This window comes from Falco punctatus (assembly GCF_963210335.1).
Source record: "Falco punctatus genome assembly, chromosome: 4".
Taxonomy (NCBI): Eukaryota; Metazoa; Chordata; class Aves; order Falconiformes; family Falconidae; genus Falco; species Falco punctatus.
This window is the reverse complement of record NC_137583.1, coordinates 92,933,095-92,952,515: the sequence shown is the minus strand read 5'-3', so window position 1 is coordinate 92,952,515 and position 19,421 is coordinate 92,933,095. Positions and strand designations below refer to the sequence as shown.

Below are 19,421 nucleotides of genomic sequence, written 5' to 3'. Positions count from 1 at the left end.
TTTTTCCTTTGGAGTTTTGCAGTTTTAATTCCTTACAGGCACAGAATGGAATTGCTTGTGGGTGCACAGGTACCAGTAAGTGTTCATTTCCATTTTAGTTCATCTGAGATCTCTACTGAAGTGTGTTTGGAGAATTAGATTAGGATTTGGTGGGGGATGTAACAGGGATTTCTCCCACAATTTACACATAACTGAATTCTTTACCAAGTTTTATTGTCCTTCTTACACAAGTTAAGCCTTGTATTATTGCCTATTAGACATGATCTTCCCATAAAATGCTATTGGTTTTTTAAATTTTTTTGTTTGTTTATTTTGCCCCTGAGAAGTGAATTACTCAGACTTGATGCATGCAACCTACTGAAACTTCCTTAGTGAAAATGACATTAACATTGATGGTCACGTTGGTAGTGTAAGAGGGAGGAAGCTAAGACAGTTGCTACTGATGCAATCCCTCTATGGATAATAAGACTGTTCATTTCCCACGTCTGGATGAAAGCAGTTTATACTGCTAGTAAAGGGGTTTCTTTTGCTGGAGCTTAATGTAACTGCTAGCAAAGGAAGAGACTGCTCTATAGAACTTCTCTTTTTGTTCTTTTCCTCTTATTTGTGCTGCGATTTCTCAGTAATGTCTCGGTGTTCAGGGAAGATCTGTGTAAGTATCTGAAAAAAAAAAAAAAATCTGGTTTTATTTCCTGAGAATAAGTGTTAACTGTTAACACAAATGTTGAGGCATCTGTTTCCAGTCCTTCTTTCCCAGCTGCCATTTCCCATTCCCTTGTTCCTTCTCATCCCTCTTTCTTAACTGTATGTCAATTTTTCTAATCCACACCATAAGGAAGACAGGTGTTAGTCTTGACTCTCTGTATCCCACTAATCTTCCCTAACACACACTATACACAGCAGCACAGAGTATTGTCTGTCAAAAAGCTTTCCCTCCAAGGGAAACCTCAAGAAACAAGTGGGAAATGCTAAGATTTGGGATCCCACTGGCACTTGCTGCTCCTAGGCTGTATCTCTCTACCCTTCAGATGAGCGTCACAAGTTCCTGGGCAATAAAACACCAAAAGGAAGAAAACAAAATAACTTCAAATGGATATTTTTTTTTAACGGAATGCTAAATTGCATCTGCTCAAACCAATAATCCCAACAGCTGCTAATGAGTTGACCCCTCTGAACTGACACTTCAAGTAGCAGATAGGTAGTCCATTGATTTTTCCCATCAGACATTTATAATGTATGAGCTATAGCAACTTCCAGGCAATTTTCAGTGTGCTGGGTAATTACAAAAAGTTGGTCATTTAAATTACCCTAAGATGCAGCATTTCCATGACTAATTCAGAACTCCTGTGTCTTAGCTGTGTCTCGAATTCAATTTGAATTGATAATGAGTTGTTTTAATCCCTTTCTTTGATTTAGCAGTCAGACCAAAGGACAACATTTTTTTTTTTTTTTTGGGGGGGGGGGAAGGAGAAGAGAGAGAGAGAAAAAGAAAAAAAAAATTGTTGGTGACTGACATTATTTTGGCAGTTAATATGGGAATGAGCTTTTACCTGGGGACCTCCTTTGAGGGAAGGCAATATAAATGAAGTCCTGTATAAGCTTCTGCCTTTCAAAATCTCTTGCTTCCTAAATGTGTGTACCCCTTGCAAATGATGAAGAGGGAATCCAAAGGCGTTTTGTTAAAAATCTATCAAATGTAAACGATGAGGCATCCTTGCTGAGATAATTTGCCCCAGGAGAGAATCAGCTATCTCCTGGTGGTGTGACTTTTTCTCAAAAGCAATTTCTCACTTTTAATGTGGATTACACTGGAGCCACTAAGAAGTCTTATCAAAGCTGGGAAAGCTATAAACCCTCTTTCCGCATTGCCACATCAGAGTCTCTCTGTTTGATTTCTACTGATTAAACTCTGTGTTTCCTTTAGCATGTTCTCAATAAACTATCCAAGCATTATGAATAATTAATGATTTTCCCCCCAACAAATGCATTTAGTTTGCCCTGTTCCCCTGCCTATTGTGAGATAATAACTTGGGGCTGGAATTTAACTTTAATTAGATGACAGGTGAAGAATCCTCCAGATCTTTATGCCATGTCTACAGGTGCACTGCACGCTGGGCCAAAGGATTTATTGCAAATTTAAGGTGAAAACATTTATGAGAGTCTTTTGTGAAAACGTTGGCAGATCCTTACTGAGTGCCATATCATCTCCACGGGCACAAGGGAGCACAATCAGTAATGTATTTTGATAGCCTGGCTTCCAAGTGTTAACACCAAAAATGGAAAATAAGCCTTAAGTAGAAGCAAAGGACTCGGGCTTCCTTTGTGTATGCGTTAGTTTAAAAAGGAATTGCACATTAATATACTTAATATGTGTTTCAATGAGCATCACCACAGAGAAAATCAAGAAGGAATTTACTGTAGTTTTTGGCTGATGTATCTCCTTCCCTCGTTCCCATCCATCTATTGATGAGTCGGAAGAGATGCAGACATTGCTAAAGAATTTCATGTGTACTTTTCAGGGTTTGAATTAATGTTATATTCCAGTGGATGATGATGTTAGATTTTAATCATGCAGAAGAATTGTTCTGCTGCTGGGGATGAGATTCCCAAGTAGAAACATCCAGTTGTTTCATACCTACTTGCACGTGCTGTGCTTCACAAGGGCTTTTTAAAGTATTCAAGATATTGATGTTGTGGGTTTATTGTTTAACACTACTCAGAGATACTAATGTGCCTGATCGCATGGATGTATGAGCAAGTACATGCGTGACGGGTACATTAGATGTGTCCAGCTTACTAAGACTGATCCCAAGCTCTTAAGAATAAATATTGGCATGATTGTTTCCAAAGATGTGTGGTGGGGGTTTTGTGTTATGTTAATTTTAAGTTTTTTTTCTCAGCCAGATTTTGGGAACAGTTATAGCGGAGAAGTGTTTTGTTTTCTCACAAGCTGTAGGGGCAGGACTTTGGACATCTGGGCCTCCAATGCCTGGTCAGAAAACTTTTTTTCAGGTTTGTGTTTTTATCGGTACAGCTGCTCATTCCTAATCTTTATTCTGATTCTTAGAGTACTTAAACCCTTGTTCCTCCTCGGCTAGCTACAACCATACCTTTGGAGAGAAGAAATAACAAATGTCTGAATGTAATAGAAGTGCTATAGTTAAATTTCTGAGGTTATTACTCTTAACGTGTACAAGTATATTATTTCTGCACTCCTGTGCGACACATTGAGATTTAGTGGTGCATGTAATTAAGGTTCATAGCTTTGGAACCTTTGCTTGTTTAATTTTTGTTTTGACTGGGACCAGCTATTTTTAAAAGGGGGAAAAAATATTTCTGTTCTCGTTGCCAGAAACAATGCTTCATGCAGCGCAGAAAGCACTCTCTGGACTTGCTGATACACGGTTATTCTAGGCTCGTAGACCATTGTCTTATTGGGTTACTTTTCAGAATCTGGGATGTTAATAGTAATGAAATGATAGGGTGGAAGTGGTTCTTTTCTTGGGTTCTTGCTTGTTCTTCCTGGGAAAATTCACAGCAAGTAGCACTTTTTTTTTTTTTTTTTTTTAAACTAAAAAAAGAGTAAAATTACAAAAACAAAAAGTGAGAGATGCTGACATCATTTCAAGTGAACCAGTTCTGTACTGGAATCTACTTATTCTGAATTCTTAGTCTGCTAAAAGATGGTTTTAAATGCTAAAGATTTTTTTTTCCCTGTTCCTATCAAAACAAATACTACTATAACTGAGTTCCACATGAGCTGGTAATTTCCCTATTGAAGGTTTTATTTTCAGCTACCTAATAACATCCTAACAAATTCTAGCGGTACTTAGTGATTACTAAGGACTTCTCCGTGTTTTTTTCTGGAAGTCAAGACAGGAATACTTATCCACTGCCCACTGCAGGAGCTGGTGGGATCTGCACCCCAGAACAGCAATGATTCTGTGATTTACATCTCATGGTTTTGTGAAATAATTTATTGGCACTGGAGCATCTGGTTAAGCCCCTCCAAAATGAAACACTGATTCTCATGAGAATGCTCAAGGAATGAGCAGGCACAGAGACTAAGCTACTGTCCAGCCACTGCTGAACTGTGCTCGTGTAGGTTATGATTAAAGCATAGTGATGAAATAAAAATTTGGACTATGAGTGCTGACTGTGTTGCATATGGATCAATAAGTGAGTCTTATTTCTTAGGTAGCCAATCCAACACCTTTTGCCAGGAGTAGATTTGCTTAGAAGGAAAAAGAACAAGACTGTCATAAAAATATGTTGTTCACGCTCTGAAAAGCAATCAGCTTTTGCTGCTTTTTCTTTAGACTGGCTAAGCCATAGGAATGGTTGCACTTCAGCTTTCTTACAGATTGCAGTTGCAATGTTTATTTTTTTTTTTTTTTTTCTTCCCCTGGCAATACTGTGAATGATTTCAGATTGTGATGACAAATGCTCCTTCTGGGAGTTTTTGCACTAAATAAACAATGGCAGCAACTTGCTGTATTTTATGTTATACCTTCAATTTTAATGACTCAGGAGGCACGAATAGCTTGAGCACCGATCTGTTTACCGACGCAGCTTAAAGACACCAAGGACTGAAGTGACAGTAGGTATCATTAATCAGCAACCTTGTTGCTATCTCAAGCAATGCTGTGTTTTGATGGCTGCTTTAAAGAGAACTGTAAAAGCTGGAGCAGATTAATTAATCTTCAGTCCTGTCCTAAAGCTTGCCAAGATGAGGGGCTGGAAGGCTGGCAAGCACCGCAGCTTCCAGAGGTGAGAGCTTTATCCCCAGAGGCTGAAGGACTCTGCCCTCAGCATGCAGGGCAGTTGCCCGGAGGAGGGCAATGCTGGAGATCAGTGTCAGGGTCCAGAAGGATTGTCAGGGCTACCTCACGTTGCATACCTGAAAGTGGTGAATATCAGTGTGGGGATACAAGGATGCATGGGATGGATGCATCTGTCCTGTTTTTAAACTGAGATGTAAATTAGCTGGAGGCCCCAACAGTTTCCAGCAGAGGAAATTCCTAAATACCTGAAGGCTTTGACTCTTTTGGGACCAAACCTGGAGCAGTTTGGTGATGGCAGAAACAGCCTCTCCCAAATCTCGAGACTTTTTGTATGACCATTCCAAATGTATTTGACTTAGTTCAGATTCATTTCACCCCAGTTCTCAGCTGGATGATCTGAACACTGGGAGTGCAGTGTCCCAGTTATTTTGTCTGTGGGACCCTATTGGCAGGCTGATGCTATGCTTTTTATCAGTGTCCTTCAGAAACTGAGAGACCAGTAGTAATAAACATCAACTCTCACCTTTCTATCTCTAGAAAGCAATGTTCAGCCTTGACTTATCAGCATAGCCTTGACACTGTGCTCTCATGTGAATTCAGAACTGAAACATCTTGGAAGGGAAATATCATTAAAGCTGGATTTGCCTCATCATCGCTTGTCCAGTAACCTTCACTTGGGAGGAATTTAAAGAACAGATATAAAGATATTTCTGAATTGCACCTTCATTTTCATCTAATGCTTTAATTAATACTAACACATTAATAAAAGGTGTGCAGTGGTTGGACTTGGAGACAGGGCTTCTGTCTCAGGTGGTTTGGGGCCAATTCAGGATAGTTTAAAAAAAATGACAGAAGGTGGTATGGAATCTCACAGGTGTTTGAAACCTGCAGGCAGATTGTCACATCACTAGCAAAAGCATTTTCCTTTGCCATGTGCAGCTGATAAGTTGTGAGTTGCTCTTATTAATCCAGTGATGGAAACATGGATGGCTCTGAGAAACCTCACACACTACAGATCTGCACATAGAGAAGTTTGGCTGTAAAAAGTGTAGGTGGAAGAAAAGATGACAAATTTCTTCAGCCTCTGCATCTGAAAGGTGTTAGAAGTTGAGAGAGAAGCAGAAGCAGGAATAATGCAAGATAAATCATATTAAACTGCCTTGTTTTCTAGCATAACACTTCAATAGGGCTGTGGTTAACATCTGGATTGCCATATATTGAGAGGGTATGAGGGACTTACTTGGTGAATCAGCTGGTAAAGTTCCATGTGCTGAAGAAAATGGAGTAGAGTAACATAAACAAACACATGGCTGGCTTTTTGGGATGCAGACTTTGTGATGTCTGCATATACGTAACTGCCTAGTCTTAATGTGGAAAACTGTTTCATTATAAAAGCAGACTTTACAGCATTCACCTGCTTATTCTTCCAGCTGTTTGTTGAAAGGATGTAATTAAAGCGAATGTTTCTTCAAAGCATCATATGCACGTTGATGCAGCAAAACCTTTCAATCTGAATTGGGAATGTGCTACACAGGCATCAAGTTTTATGAGCATATGATGGGTTTGTCTCTGGAAGGATTTCAGCTTGAGGAACAGATGTAGAACATTTAAGGAAAGCATGAACTCAACAGAAAACACAAAAATGTAATATTTTCACTTTGAACTAAAATGATTGATGTTTAGAAATCACAGGTGTTTTCAGTGGATTAATAAATAACATCTGTATTTTGGTAAGGAATACCCAGAGATGTCTTTCAATTGCTGCTAATTTTTTATCGAAGTAAACCAGAAAGACACCAAATGAAGTTAGTTTAACTATACTGTTAGGCAATACTCTTCCATAAGAAGGATGTCTAATATTTTGAATAAGAAGGCACCTGAACAGCCGTAACTATCTAATACAGCTTTTAATAAAGCTGTGTTTCTGGTCAGCAGTGTTTCCCCATCCGAGGATTATTTCTCTTGAATGAATATAGGTTACTAGCGTTCTGAAATGGAGTTGGAGCTCAGGTCACTGAAAAGTAGAAAGCTTGTTATTTGGTCAGAAAAGTAGGTATCACAGTTATTAGGTGTTGGTTGTCTCTCAGATCTGAAGAAGGATTTGTAAGTCTGGAAGTGTGTCTTCCAGCTCTGTCAGTTAAACTCCCACAGATTTAATCTCAGAGGCCTTAACTGCTGGCACGTAGCCATCCTGTGTTGTTTCACAAACCCACATGGCCTCTGGCTCCAAAAGGGCATGGGTCTTCCTTATGTCTTGTGTGCCAACCTACTGCAGATGCTTTGGATGCTGAGGGCTCTTCAAATGTCCTGATACAGGTTTGTTTAGGTGACTGATTGTCACCCTTGTCACTGTAAATTCAGGCTGAAATACAGTTGCAAGTTGGGTTTTGCTGAACAATCAAACTTCTAGACGCTATAGAGAGGTCAGCATCAGGACAAATGTAGTATCAAATTTATACATAATATTGGAATACTAATAGGAGATGTGGTCTGTGTGTGAATACATATTTGCAGGCAAAGAAGGGGAGGAGGAAATGAGCGGGCAGTGCTTGGAAAACCAGGGTGGATTATAGGGCTGTTGAGCTTTTTTTGCATGATACAAAAGGGCATGGACCTGTTGGAGGAGCAAGTCCAGAGGAGAGCCATGAAGATGGTCAGAGGATTGGAGCACCTCTCCTGTGAAAACATGTTGAGAGAGCTGGGATTGTTCAGCCCAGAGAAGAGAAGGCTCTGGGGAGACCTTCCTGCAGCCTTGCAGCACCCAAAGGGGGCCTACAGGAAAGCTGGAAGTGGTTTTTTTACAAGGGCATGTAGAGATGGGACAAGGGATAATGGATTTAAACTGAAAGAGGGTAGATTTAAATTAGATATTAGGAAGAAATTCCATACTGTGAGGGTGGTGAGACACTGGAACAGGTTGTCCAGAGAAGCTGTGGATGCCCCATCCCTGGCAGTGTTCAAGGCCAGGCTGGATGGGGCTCAGAGCAACCTGGTCTAGTGGAAGGTGTCCCTGCCTATGGCAGGGGGTCAGAACTGGGTGATCTTTATGGTTCCTTCCAACCCAAACCATTCACTGATTCTATGAAAAGTAGTACAGGTTGCAGTCAAGGCTGCTAAGTGGTTGATAGGAGATCAGTTTGATGTCTTAACGTGGTTTTCCCAAACATATCCATATTACATAAGCAGTACCAAGCTATGATGCCAAGGCTAGGTGAGAGAAAGATCAGTTTAATGCATCATGTACCTTGTCTTAGTAGGTGTGTTTAAAAGTCTTTAAGAGTACTCTCCGGTGCAAGGAGAAACACAGAATTCTTTTTGCTGACTGACACATAGAGACTCAATGTGCACTGTCTTCTCCAATGTTTTAAAACTTGTTAGCTAGTACATATATTTTCATTCTGTTATTTGAAAACCATTTTATCTCGAAATACATACAGCATTACTGTCTGTTTTCAGCCTATGTTGGACATGGATTTCAACACTGGGCTCTTCCAAGCTAGTGTGAGGAGGGACTGGCACAAAATTTTCTGGTAAAGGCAAGAAACTTTCATCTCCAAGAATACCTCTTAGGCAATTATAACGGCCACCATAGTCTCACAAAGAGAAAGAATGACCAAGCAAATAAGTCAGTGTTGATTAAACACCATTCTGGCTAGGAGTGGTTAATTTTTAAAAGCTGATGTTTTTGAAGCAGAGCTTTTAGTAAGAGAGCTGTACAGCAGATAATTGCTCAGGTCTAAATGCAGCTCTCACGTGGCGGTTTCCTCACACACCAAGTGTGTACGTGGTGAGAAGGCTTCCAGGGGATCATCTTCTCAGAAACATTCTCACTACACATTTACGGTCATTGGTGAAAGTAATGGTTGTGACTGAAGATACCATAAAGCTGTTTTGCCTCCTGCCCTTCAAGTAAGTTAACTGTCTTCCTTCATACTGACTGTTTCTAAGCCATGCTAAAGCACGCTTTGTAGACAGCACGCAGCCTGTTTTGTAGTGTGTGGACATGGCTCGGTGACTACTCAAAACCTCTAACTGATTAAAATTATCTTTGGTGAGAAATGGAAGAAACCCATGCCAAGACTGTGTCCTGTGCAACATTTCTCCCCTCCCTGTGTACTACTTGCTCTTGCATGCGACTGCAGCACCTCATTCTGTCATTTACTAAGAACAGTGATGACGTATTATTTTTTGCAGTACAGAGAGATAAAATAATCTCATTGTGGTAAGTTAGCTTGAATTGTCACTTCACGTTACCATTCCTGAGACATTTGTTCAGTGTCTGTTTACTGTCTGGGTCTTATCAACACTTCCCAAGCTGTACTGTTTGGAAACCTTAGGCTTGAAACTTTGCCAGTACTGCTGAATAGTTCCAGTAATACATTTTTTTTTTTTATTACCTGCTTTTGGAGTTAACATATGCCATAGGCCACGTGGAGAGTCTTACAAAGATTCAGTGGTATGATGCTGGTATGCTATCCAAAGGACACAGCTGTAATAAAAGGGGAAAAACAACCTAGGCAGCTGAGTAGGTTATCAAACGGGGTGACTGTATAGGTCTTCAAAGGATCAAATAGCTCATTAAGTTAAACTTAGTGTCCTGAATGGAAATATGTACTTGTTTTAAAGCTGCACTGATTCTGTTTTTCAAATAGGAATGTTATCATACAGTGTGAATCATCGCAGAGAATAATAAGCTACAGACCTTGCAGAAGGGAAGTTGTGTTTGCCCTTTCTGGAAAAAAACATTTGCAAGGAAGTATTGTGGTTTAGGTAGCATGACCTTGCCTAAAAGTCGTATTTCCCCTTTACTTTGTTTGATACGTTTAACATTCCGGCCCTCCTGTTTGTTAGTTTGGGGATAATCAGCAGCAGGCTTGCAGATCCGTGGGAGCTTTTTCTAATGACCTGAGGTTCACTTTTTGTGTTGTCTAAATCTTAGCTAAACAGTTTGTTAGATTTGATAGTTCACTTATCACCACTAATTTTTCTTTCTTTTTAATCTTTCTTCATCTCATATTTAAAATATTTGAATGCCCTGTATCTCCTGCTAATCGAGTAAGTTGTCAAAAACCTGGTCTGCTGGTTGTTTTCCACTGACTTGCCTGTTATATTATAAATGAATGTTATGTAACAAATAAATTAGAGGGGAAATATTTTCTTGTTTGGCACTCCTCGGATTATGAAACAATGTTTACTTTGCTTGAAATACTGAATCCATTCCAGGCACGAATCAAACTCGGAAAGGTATTATTTATGGAAAGAAATAGTAGACTTCCTTTGTATTTCAAAGAAGGATTTTCAAAATGTTAAGGGTCATCAGTTAAACCGTCACTGAAACCTCACAAAGGGCTTAAAAGACTTTGTTCATTTCCTCCCCTGCACAAGTGCACAAGGACATCTAACAGTCCGCATTCAGCTTGGTGAGAGTTACATCTGGTGTCTTGAAAAGCACAACATAAGCTGATCTAGCCTTTATAAAAGCGTTTGGAATTCAGGCTTTTTTCTCACCCTACAGAAAGGTACTGTGATAAATGTTGGAGAGCTGACGGACTTTCTTTATTTCAGGAGCTTGTTATGGGAAACGGTCATCACGTTTGAGCGACTCCACAGTCTGGTAATTCATGTACGGTCAGTCACTGTGTGCGTGGGGGGGGTTGGGTGGAGTGGAACAGGGCAGGCGAAGGCAGGATGGCAGAAGTTTTCCTTAGGTTTTTAACAAGAGCCTGTTTATGTGCCTTTGCAGAGAAAGAGATGAATAGGCAGAGTGAAACTCTGGATCTTCTAAACAAAGAATTCCACTTATTTCACTTTGAGCAGCGTTTCCCATTTAGGCTTTTGAGCTGATTGCTAAATGCCTAATTCACGTTAAACATGTGCAACCAGCTCTCAGGCTAGGCTTTTGGAGACTTCTCCTCCCGGCCCCCACCTCCCATAGGCTATAATTAGGATGGGATAGGATGATTGTAAGGACACAAACTCCCATACCATGTACATGACAACCCAAATGCCAAGATTCTCAGTCAGAAGAATTGTATCTTAGGCCCTCATTCTAGCCTCATGCTGGATCCTGGTTGCAAATAAACCTCCAGATAAAAGAATATTTTACACCTGAATCTTTAAACAGAGGTACAACTGAAGGCTGGGGTGCTGAGGTGTGGAGATGGACCTGGAGGTGGGGCAAAGATGGGACACTACCATCACAGCCTGTCTGTCTTAAAAATACTGGTTTTGCTTATTCTCACACTCTCAACTTTTCTGTGCACAGCCTGCCTCGCACTTTAGGTGTCGCCTGCTCTTTCTGTTTTCAGTTAACTGAGGATATGGACTGAGTTAATTATCACAGAGGTAGTTGCTGAAAGGTGGAATGGCTTTCAGGGTGGAGTTATATGCAACATTATTAGTGGCATATAACTAATACAAGTGTTTGAGATTAAACCATGGCACAAATCCTGGGTTAGGTAAGTAACGTGAACAATCCCCAGCCAGAAGAGAATTAACAGTCTAAACAAGACAGGTCTAAAACAGCAAGTCACACTGGAAAACCCTGAGGAATAAACGAGAAGAATTGGAAGAATTATTGCTTGCCATGCACTTGCTACGAGTTCACTTACAGTCCGTTTAGTAGTATTAGGGACAGTTGTTTTCACTATAGTGTTTGGCTTTAAGTGCTTAGTTGATTTTGGTAACAGGTCTTGTTAAGGGTGGAATTCATCTTGCCTAATTGTATTTGTCTGACAAGGGGAGATTTAGTGGAAGGTGGCTCTTTGCAAGCAACTGTAGAGGGAGCTTAAGGAGAAAACCTTGGAGAAAAGAGTAGACATCTGTTTAGATGGCCAGTGTTAGGTGATGTGACTCCAGCCCTACTTAGTTCTACAGGCACATATACTTATATATATATATATATATATAAAAATATAAATAAACCAACACAGGCTGTGGGATCAAGACTATGAACCTGAGCCTTATATCTCATAAAGTATGTTGTACGTTTATTAGGGAACATTTTTTTGGAATAACTAAAGTGTAGGAGTATTATCCTAGTTTTGTTAATGGTAGATTTTCTGGAGTTTACTGTTGTGCTTATTTGTCTTAAATATAAGCCTCTTTAACACTTCTGTCTCACGTAAATGCATGTAATTTTTACTAAAAAGGAAAAAAGTCTGTAATGGAATGCACATGGGTAAATTTATCTACCTCCGACTACCACCTTTTCCTTGCAGACAGATTTGTGATTGCCACTCAATTAGAGGATTTTTGTCCTGTCTGAGTCCCTCAGATTAGAAGGGACCTCAGAAGGTCCTTACTCCAATCTCCTGCTCAAGACAGGCTCAATGATGAGCTCAGACCAGGTTGCTTGGGGATGTATCCAGGTGGGTCTGTAAAATCTCCAAGGATGGATCCTGCGCAAACCCTCTGTTCTGCCTGGGAAAGGGAGAAAAAGTTCTTCACCCCTGGCTGGCCCTCTAGTGCTCAAATCAAGGCGTTATTCTTACCACCACCCAGGAATATCCTGGATGTCCTGAGTCTGGCCACCTTGCCATTGAGCTGCTCCTTCAAGACAGAAGGCCAACCCTGCTCTTTGTTTTCCCTGCCTACCTTCCCTGAAGAGTGGGCATACCGGTCCATCCCAGCGTGCCAGCTGTGCAAGCCATCCTACCGTGGCTGTTGCTCCAACCATGCTGCAGTTCTGTGCCTGCCTGTGGAGTTTTAGTTCCTCTTGTTTGTTTAGGATGCTCACGTGGATGAGCAGTGGTGGGTAATAGTCTGAGGGCTGGAAAAGGTTCAGCAATTTCTTTATCACATCCCAGATAACCAGAAAACCTGAGACAAACAGGAAAAAACAACAGAAGGATTCCTCTCCCCCTTGCAGGAAGGAGTCCTACAGCTATCATGCCCGTTTTCTTCTTTATACAGACACTTGATTGAGGCTTAGCTGGCTTTGATGCCTTCCCTGATGCAAGGTGACCTTTCTTCTCTGTTTCCTGGACTAGAAGTGGAGAAGCAGCCCCAGATGTCTTGCTAGAAATGAGAAATTTCCGTCTTCCCCCATCCTGGAAGTTTGAATCCCTTGAGGATAGTCTGTAGATTTACCTCCCACCTTGCAATGCAGGTCTTGGCTTTCAGCTCTGCTGGGTCTCTGTGAAGGCTGTTCATCCTCCCTGATGGTGTGCATCTCCTTCACCTGGCAACTTAGTGCCACAGCATACTTCCCACAGGGGAGGAAACCACTGTTCCCAGCCTCAGGGAGGGTCACCAGCCAATTCCTGCAGCCTGAGACCTGAACAGCAGCATCCTTGCTCCACAGTGCTGCTTGGGTCAAAGCCCCTGATGTGCCAAAGCCGTTTGCTCCAGCCGGTGTTGGAGACCACAGTGCACATCACCACTGTTAGTGTGCAGTCCCCAGCAGAGGTTCTGGGCTCCTTCACCCTCCTGCTGCAACAGCTACTGGGACACTGTTATTTGCCTGTTGGTCATGTAGCTCCTGCCAAGCAACGGCTGCAGTAGGTGCTTAGCAGTCTTTGATCAGCAGTGTGCTGTAGACAAAAGTTACGGGTACTCCCAAGTCAGAAAGCTGCCAAGGAAGGCTGACGGTTGGAGCTGGTGGAAAGCAAAAGCAGACTGCAGAAGTTAACCCTCAACAACAGCAACAAGTCACCAGATGTTTCCTGAGGAGTTTTGCTGAAGTAGTCTGGAAATTGCTACAGGACTGTTAGCTGCCTCTCTGCACATTTGCAAATACTCCGTTCTCTTCTATCCTTGAAACTCTCTTGAATTAAAAAATAAGTAGCTAAATAGTGGTATCTCTTAAAAAAACCCCTCCTATTCTTGATGCTTATATCAAAAGCTATTTATAATGAGCCATACTGCATTATCACTGACAAGTACCGAAGTGATGATACAGTTTTGTGAGTACTGTATCTCAAGATGATGGATGCAAATGGGAAGTGTGCATGTCATGCGCATGGTAGGGTATTTTCACATTCCATATGCGAGACCTTGATTCTCCAACTGCACTGAGCAACGGAGTCTCTTAATAGCCTTTGGCTTGACCAATTGGGACTTTCAGCTTTTGTCCATTACAGTTTTTGCTGCATTTAATCTGCTTTAATATTATTTACCTGTGGTTGCTCCTGTGGTGTTACAAATGTGAACAGATACTGCAGTGTGCAGCACTTCTCGGTGTCTGCCTTTAGCAGGAAGGAGTGGATCTGATGTATTCCATGTTCACAGAATTTTCTTCAAAATTTAGCAAATCATGGAGAGGCAGACTGCCCGTGGTTATTAGAATTAACATCCTTATATTGCTATTAGACATCTATTGTGCAAGAGACTTACGGCATATTTTGAGTTTCAAGTGCATCACATTCTAGGATAGTTAGATACTTTCCTACTCCTGAAGTCTTGTAAATGCCGTTATTAATACCCTTACAGTAACTCTGTGGTATGTGTAAATGCTTGTTTATCTTTTTGCAGTACTCTGCCACCATTCAGAACAACCTTGCAGCAGCAGCAGAAACAACACACAATGTTGTTTTCAAAACTTCCTCTCACTTCAGCTACAACCTATTTCTAGTTTATCACCTCTGACTAGATTGATGGAGTACCTGAAAATTTCTCTTAAATGATACAGACCTGTTCTCCAGAATTATCTTGGATAAAATAGAACTTCTTCCGGGGGGATGGGGGGCGGGGAACGACTGGAGGGAATCTGGTTTGTAACAGCCCTGTGAAGGGGGCAGAGGAAAGGTAAATTGGAGGATGCTGGGTGGGTGGTTAAGTTACTCAGCTGACATAGAAGAAAGTCAAACTCAAGCATCTGCACTAGGTTGCCATTTTGCTTTCACAACACATCGAAGAGAACTCAAGTTTCATTCCTTGTTGACTTTAGAAGTAAACATTTGAAGCCTTGATTTTTCTTTTTGTTTTTCTTTCATGAGTCACTATTCTTCTTTTCCAAACGGCTCAGTCCATGATCAGCGACTGAGCTTTTCTAGTTCTGATACAAAATGGATGCTTCATGTACATATCAGCCTGAGATACAGGCAATGAATATATTCCAGGTGTGCACAGTGCAGTGGCAAAAACAAAAAATAAAAAATGGAGGCAATAAGGATCAAACCTACCTGGATATCTGCTTACACTGGCAGAAATAATGGAGTTGCTTTTTGAAAGACTTTTCCGAATCACTAACTAGCAAATTCTTTTTAATGATGACTCTAGGCTTTCCCAGACACCTGCTATCAAGGATACATCGTGGTAGTGCCTGGCCAGGCTTTTGCCACATACTAATACCAATAAATGAGGTGAAATAGCCTTTTCAGATTGGCATTAGAGCCACATATATCTTGCAGGAATTATATGTTTTGCAAGTAGTTTATAAGTTAAAGGCCTCTTAATTGGTGCCTTGCCTTTTGTCCCCTTTTGCACAGGAATGCTGACTCTGGACAGAATTCCTGGGAGGACAAGCTCTGCTTAGTGTGCAAAGGTATTCAGAAGGCAAATGGTAGTGGGACATAAAATTCAAAGGATGGAAAAGCATTTCTAGGAAATGATGGGCCTCCTGCCCTGTGAATATTGCCTTTCATAGTGAACTCTGTGATATAAAAAGTGGAGCAGACAGAAGAGGATTCCATAGCCTGGTGGCAAAAATGATGAGGCTTCTGCATGAGGAATGATTGGAAAGATAGAGAAAATTTTATTTAAAGATGAGATAAATCAGAGTGGATATTTTGGTGTTCTAGAAACAGCCACTGAGAGGGAGCAGGCATTGGCTGTTTCCTGTAGCATAACGACCAGAGGGGAAGAAAGTAATTGAGAGGCAATTATTTCCATTTTATAAATAATTGTGTCTTATCAAGCTGTGTATTTGTAAGGCAAAACATTCATTAGAATTCAGTGATGCTTACGGCTTCTACAAAGAATGATAATATTTGCAGCTAATTTATATATAAAAATTATTTTCAGAAGGCTATAAACTCAGTCCATCATCTTACTGATGGGTTTTGTAGTTCACTTTATGAGCAGGTTTTGCCACAAGTTGAAGACATGCTACTATCTGAAGGGCAAGATGTGCCAAGTGAGTGAGGCAGCTAAGTAGTTCAGCAGTCAAATACTCTTTTGAAATCTGAAGGAGCTGTAAGAAAGCCAAGCTAGTACAGAAGTGAATGAGAAACAACAAGATTATATTGTACCAATGTTAATTTTACATTAAGGTATCCAGAACTGCAGTGTGCGAATGCAGCCCTAGGGACTGTTAAAACCTTTTAAAGATTATGATGGAGATGCTATTATTATTCTGCACTTTTTTTTCCAAAGTATATTTTTTCTTTTTCCCTTTTCTTCTTCTTTTCTCTCTTTTCTGTTTCTCTGTTAAAAACATTTTTTGCATTTTTTTCCTTTTAATATATAGAATGATTAGAGAAAATGAGCTTTCCAAATATTGTGTAATTGTTTGTTGTCATTCAGATATGAATTTGATTCAGCTGAGTGATTTTTAAAGAACGTGTGTGTGAATTCTGACGTGAAATATACTTCTGTAGACTGATCTGAAAAATAGTCTTTTTTCATTGGTGAAAGGGAGAAAAAGTGATGAGAAAAAAGGCTGGCAGCTTGTTGAAAATCATAAGTGATGCTGCACTATTTTGATTTAATTGCAGTGCCTGCAAACTTTTTTCGTTGAAACTTTTTAGAGAGAAAGTAGCAGTCTCAAGGTGTTGAATGCCTTGTGTATCACAGTAGCTAATACTGGATGGCACAAGGGTGAAATGAAAAGAGAGCAGAGACCAAGGGAAGAAGAGGTTTTTAGGCAAGAAGAAAAGGAAAAGTGCATGTGTTTGAATGTTTAAACTGATTTTTCTAATGGGCAGCAGATTTCTGGAGGTCTCAGGTGAATTCCTTAGTTTGTGGTTGATCGGATCATATTGCAAAATGCTCTGAAATTTCAAATCTAGTCACTTTTTCTAGAAAACAACCGTAGAAGTCACTTGTTACATTTCTAATATGCTTTATCTTTGACTCAGGCTCCCTGGCACCTTAATACTTGTAGCCGTAACACTGTAGAGGGGGTTTCATGCAGAGTCAGACATTGTGCATCCGCAGCAGAATGGCAGAACCTGGCCCTTGTCTTTCACTAGAATGTACATTTCTTTCTGTTAAGAGTTTTGATGCGTGGTTTTGTAACGGGCTCATTGTGTCCAATCCAAATTATGTCATGACATAGACTTGGGGGAGAGAAAGAAAACTGTTGTTTAACCTATTTTGGGGATAAACTGTCATTGGATGCTTGTAATCAGATTGCATTGGCTTTGAAAGGAGGCTTATGAAGAGGAATTTAGCACAGTGAATGGATAATGTGTATGCAGATGGTCTATTAATTACCTGCTTTGGCATGTATCAAATTGAAATATTTACCTGACAAACAGTCCCAATATGTTGGAGAGAGGTGACTACTAATTTAGGAGTCTTTAAGTGGTATTTTATCGTACTGATCTAGATAGAATATCGTACGTAATTGCAATATTAATGGCCTGTGCAGTAACATGCAGAGTCTGGAGGGAGGGGTGGTGTATTTCATTGGACCAAAATGTGACAGAAAATTAAGAAGCCCTTAAACAAAGAAGCCTGCCTTCAGGTATGTATCTTTACACTACTCTATCTCTTACTCCATCTATCGCAGCTGCTAAAACATTACCTCCACAGTCTGGAGTAATAAGGTAATAGAGGAGCAGACCACTTCTTTTTGGTGTGGAAATAGTTACTAGGTAGAGCAGCAGAGGTCAGAGTTGCTGATTAATCTCTCCAGTTTGTGTTATTAACGTAGCAAATGTCACTCCTTATTCGTGTCACCTACTTGAGTCTGTCATGTCCTTTCATGCTGATGGTTCTGAGATCGTTTGACATGCAGCCTGCGATAGCATATGGGCAGCTGAAGGAACAGGCTGGGAAAACATTTCAGCCTTCTTTGAGGGACAGGGATTCTTTATCTCTAAACAGTGTTTATTTTTTCCATGATGGCCTGCACATTGTAGGGAACCCATCTAAATTAAGCTGTCGAGGGAAGGTCTGTGCACATTTGGAGGGCTGGGGTTTTCTGCTGGTAACTCCATGAAAAGCTTATCTGTCACGTATGAACTGAACCTCTTCTGCTGTCCTGGTCTCCTGAAAATTGGAGATGGATTGCGGCTAAGTAAACTCAATGTTTGCTTGTAGGAAATGACCTGCTGGGAGCCATGTGATGCAGATGTGTATGTGCTGTTTTCACTCTGCCACTCTTGAGAACTTGTCAGGCTAAGTCTGATTTTTATTTTTTTTCTCAAATGCTGAAATTTTTTGATAAGTTAACTTTTGAATGTTTCAAAAGAAAAAAAAGTTTAAAATGCTGGTGTTTGTGTATGTACTAGACTACATGAATTTGTGTGGTGTTTTTTTTTTAACTTCCATGCACTTTGTGAAAATAATTGGCAACTCCAAATTACAACTTTGGAGAAAATAAGAGATTGTTGGTGAGAGAAAGGGAAAAGGAAATATATAAGTTTTCTTCTCTTAACTAGGTTTCACAAAACATGTATGTGACTCATTTTGGGGTTTGTGCTCTGTTGTACGTAGAGGCTGTTTAAAAATGACATTCTAAAGGCTGTCCAGCAATGCCACAGCTGGACAAGACAAATGAGAGTGGCTGAGGAAAAAGGGGAGAAAGTGGTACTAGAATGGCTGAGCGGGTGCAGTTTTCACACCACTCGGTGAGCCTGCCATGTGTACAGGTATGCAGTTTCATGTTAAAGCTCAGTGAGGTGAAAACTGGAGACACACCATACTTCATTCTTCTTCAGAGTTTTAGATCTTGACTGGAGAGAAACTGATTTGTGCAGACCTAAAAATAGTGGTTTAGGGCATAAATATCCATTAGGAGAGTTTTATACATGTGGACATCTGCTATTGAGTACCTTGAAGAGGGATTTTGGATAGATTTGGACATTAACCTATATTAGGGTGGCAGTTCTTATTTTCCTTTCTGGCAATTGAAGAGAGGCAATTCTAGTGCAATACAAAAGCAAACTGTGTGAGTGAGGACTTCTTATATACCAAGAGGAAATTGTAATTGTGAAAGTAAAGTTTAAGTTGTCTTATGCTACAGAACAGTTCTTAGCTTAGAATGCTTAGAATCAATTAAGAGATAAAAGTTGGTGATTAGAATATATATTTTTGTCAAGAGGCTTCACATTACTTTGGTAATTAGAATCTCTGTGAATTAATATCACACAGATCCACACATTATTTTTTCATATTCATAGAAAATCTCTTAGTGCTGCTATCTTGCTTTTGACCTTCCTCTTTTTAGATGCTTGACTAGTCAAGTGGCCAAGCAAGCACTCAACTTGGAAACCATTTACATTGGAAATAGATCTTCCAAACTGCAAAGGTTAACCTTTTCTTAAAAAAAAAAAAAAAAAAAAAAAGTGTTTGCTCTTAGTGGAGAATTTAATTTGAAACAGAGTAATAAAAAGGTAGAGTTGCATTTAAAAACTGTTCTCTTTCCATGGATGTACCAATTATTTTGCACTTAGCTATGTGAAGTGTTAAAGCTATTGCTTTTGGCTGGTATAAAGAAGTGTAAGGACAGATCAAAGCTACTGATGA

General features: G+C 40.2%; 1 protein-coding gene across 11 annotated transcripts in view; it reads left to right on the top strand.

Annotated features, from left to right (window-relative positions):
• Nucleotides 1-19,421, top strand: part of PDE1C (phosphodiesterase 1C) — a 376,897-nt gene that overhangs the window by 198,236 nt on the left and 159,240 nt on the right. For 4 of the 11 annotated variants that reach the window (XM_080383287.1, XM_080383285.1, XM_080383288.1 and 1 more), the window contains one exon: nt 10,350-10,412. The exons of the other annotated variants lie outside the window; for them this stretch is intronic. In XM_080383287.1, the coding sequence (XP_080239413.1) occupies nt 10,350-10,412 (63 nt within the window). The remainder of the gene's footprint in view (nt 1-10,349; nt 10,413-19,421) is intronic. 11 annotated transcript variants of the gene reach the window in all.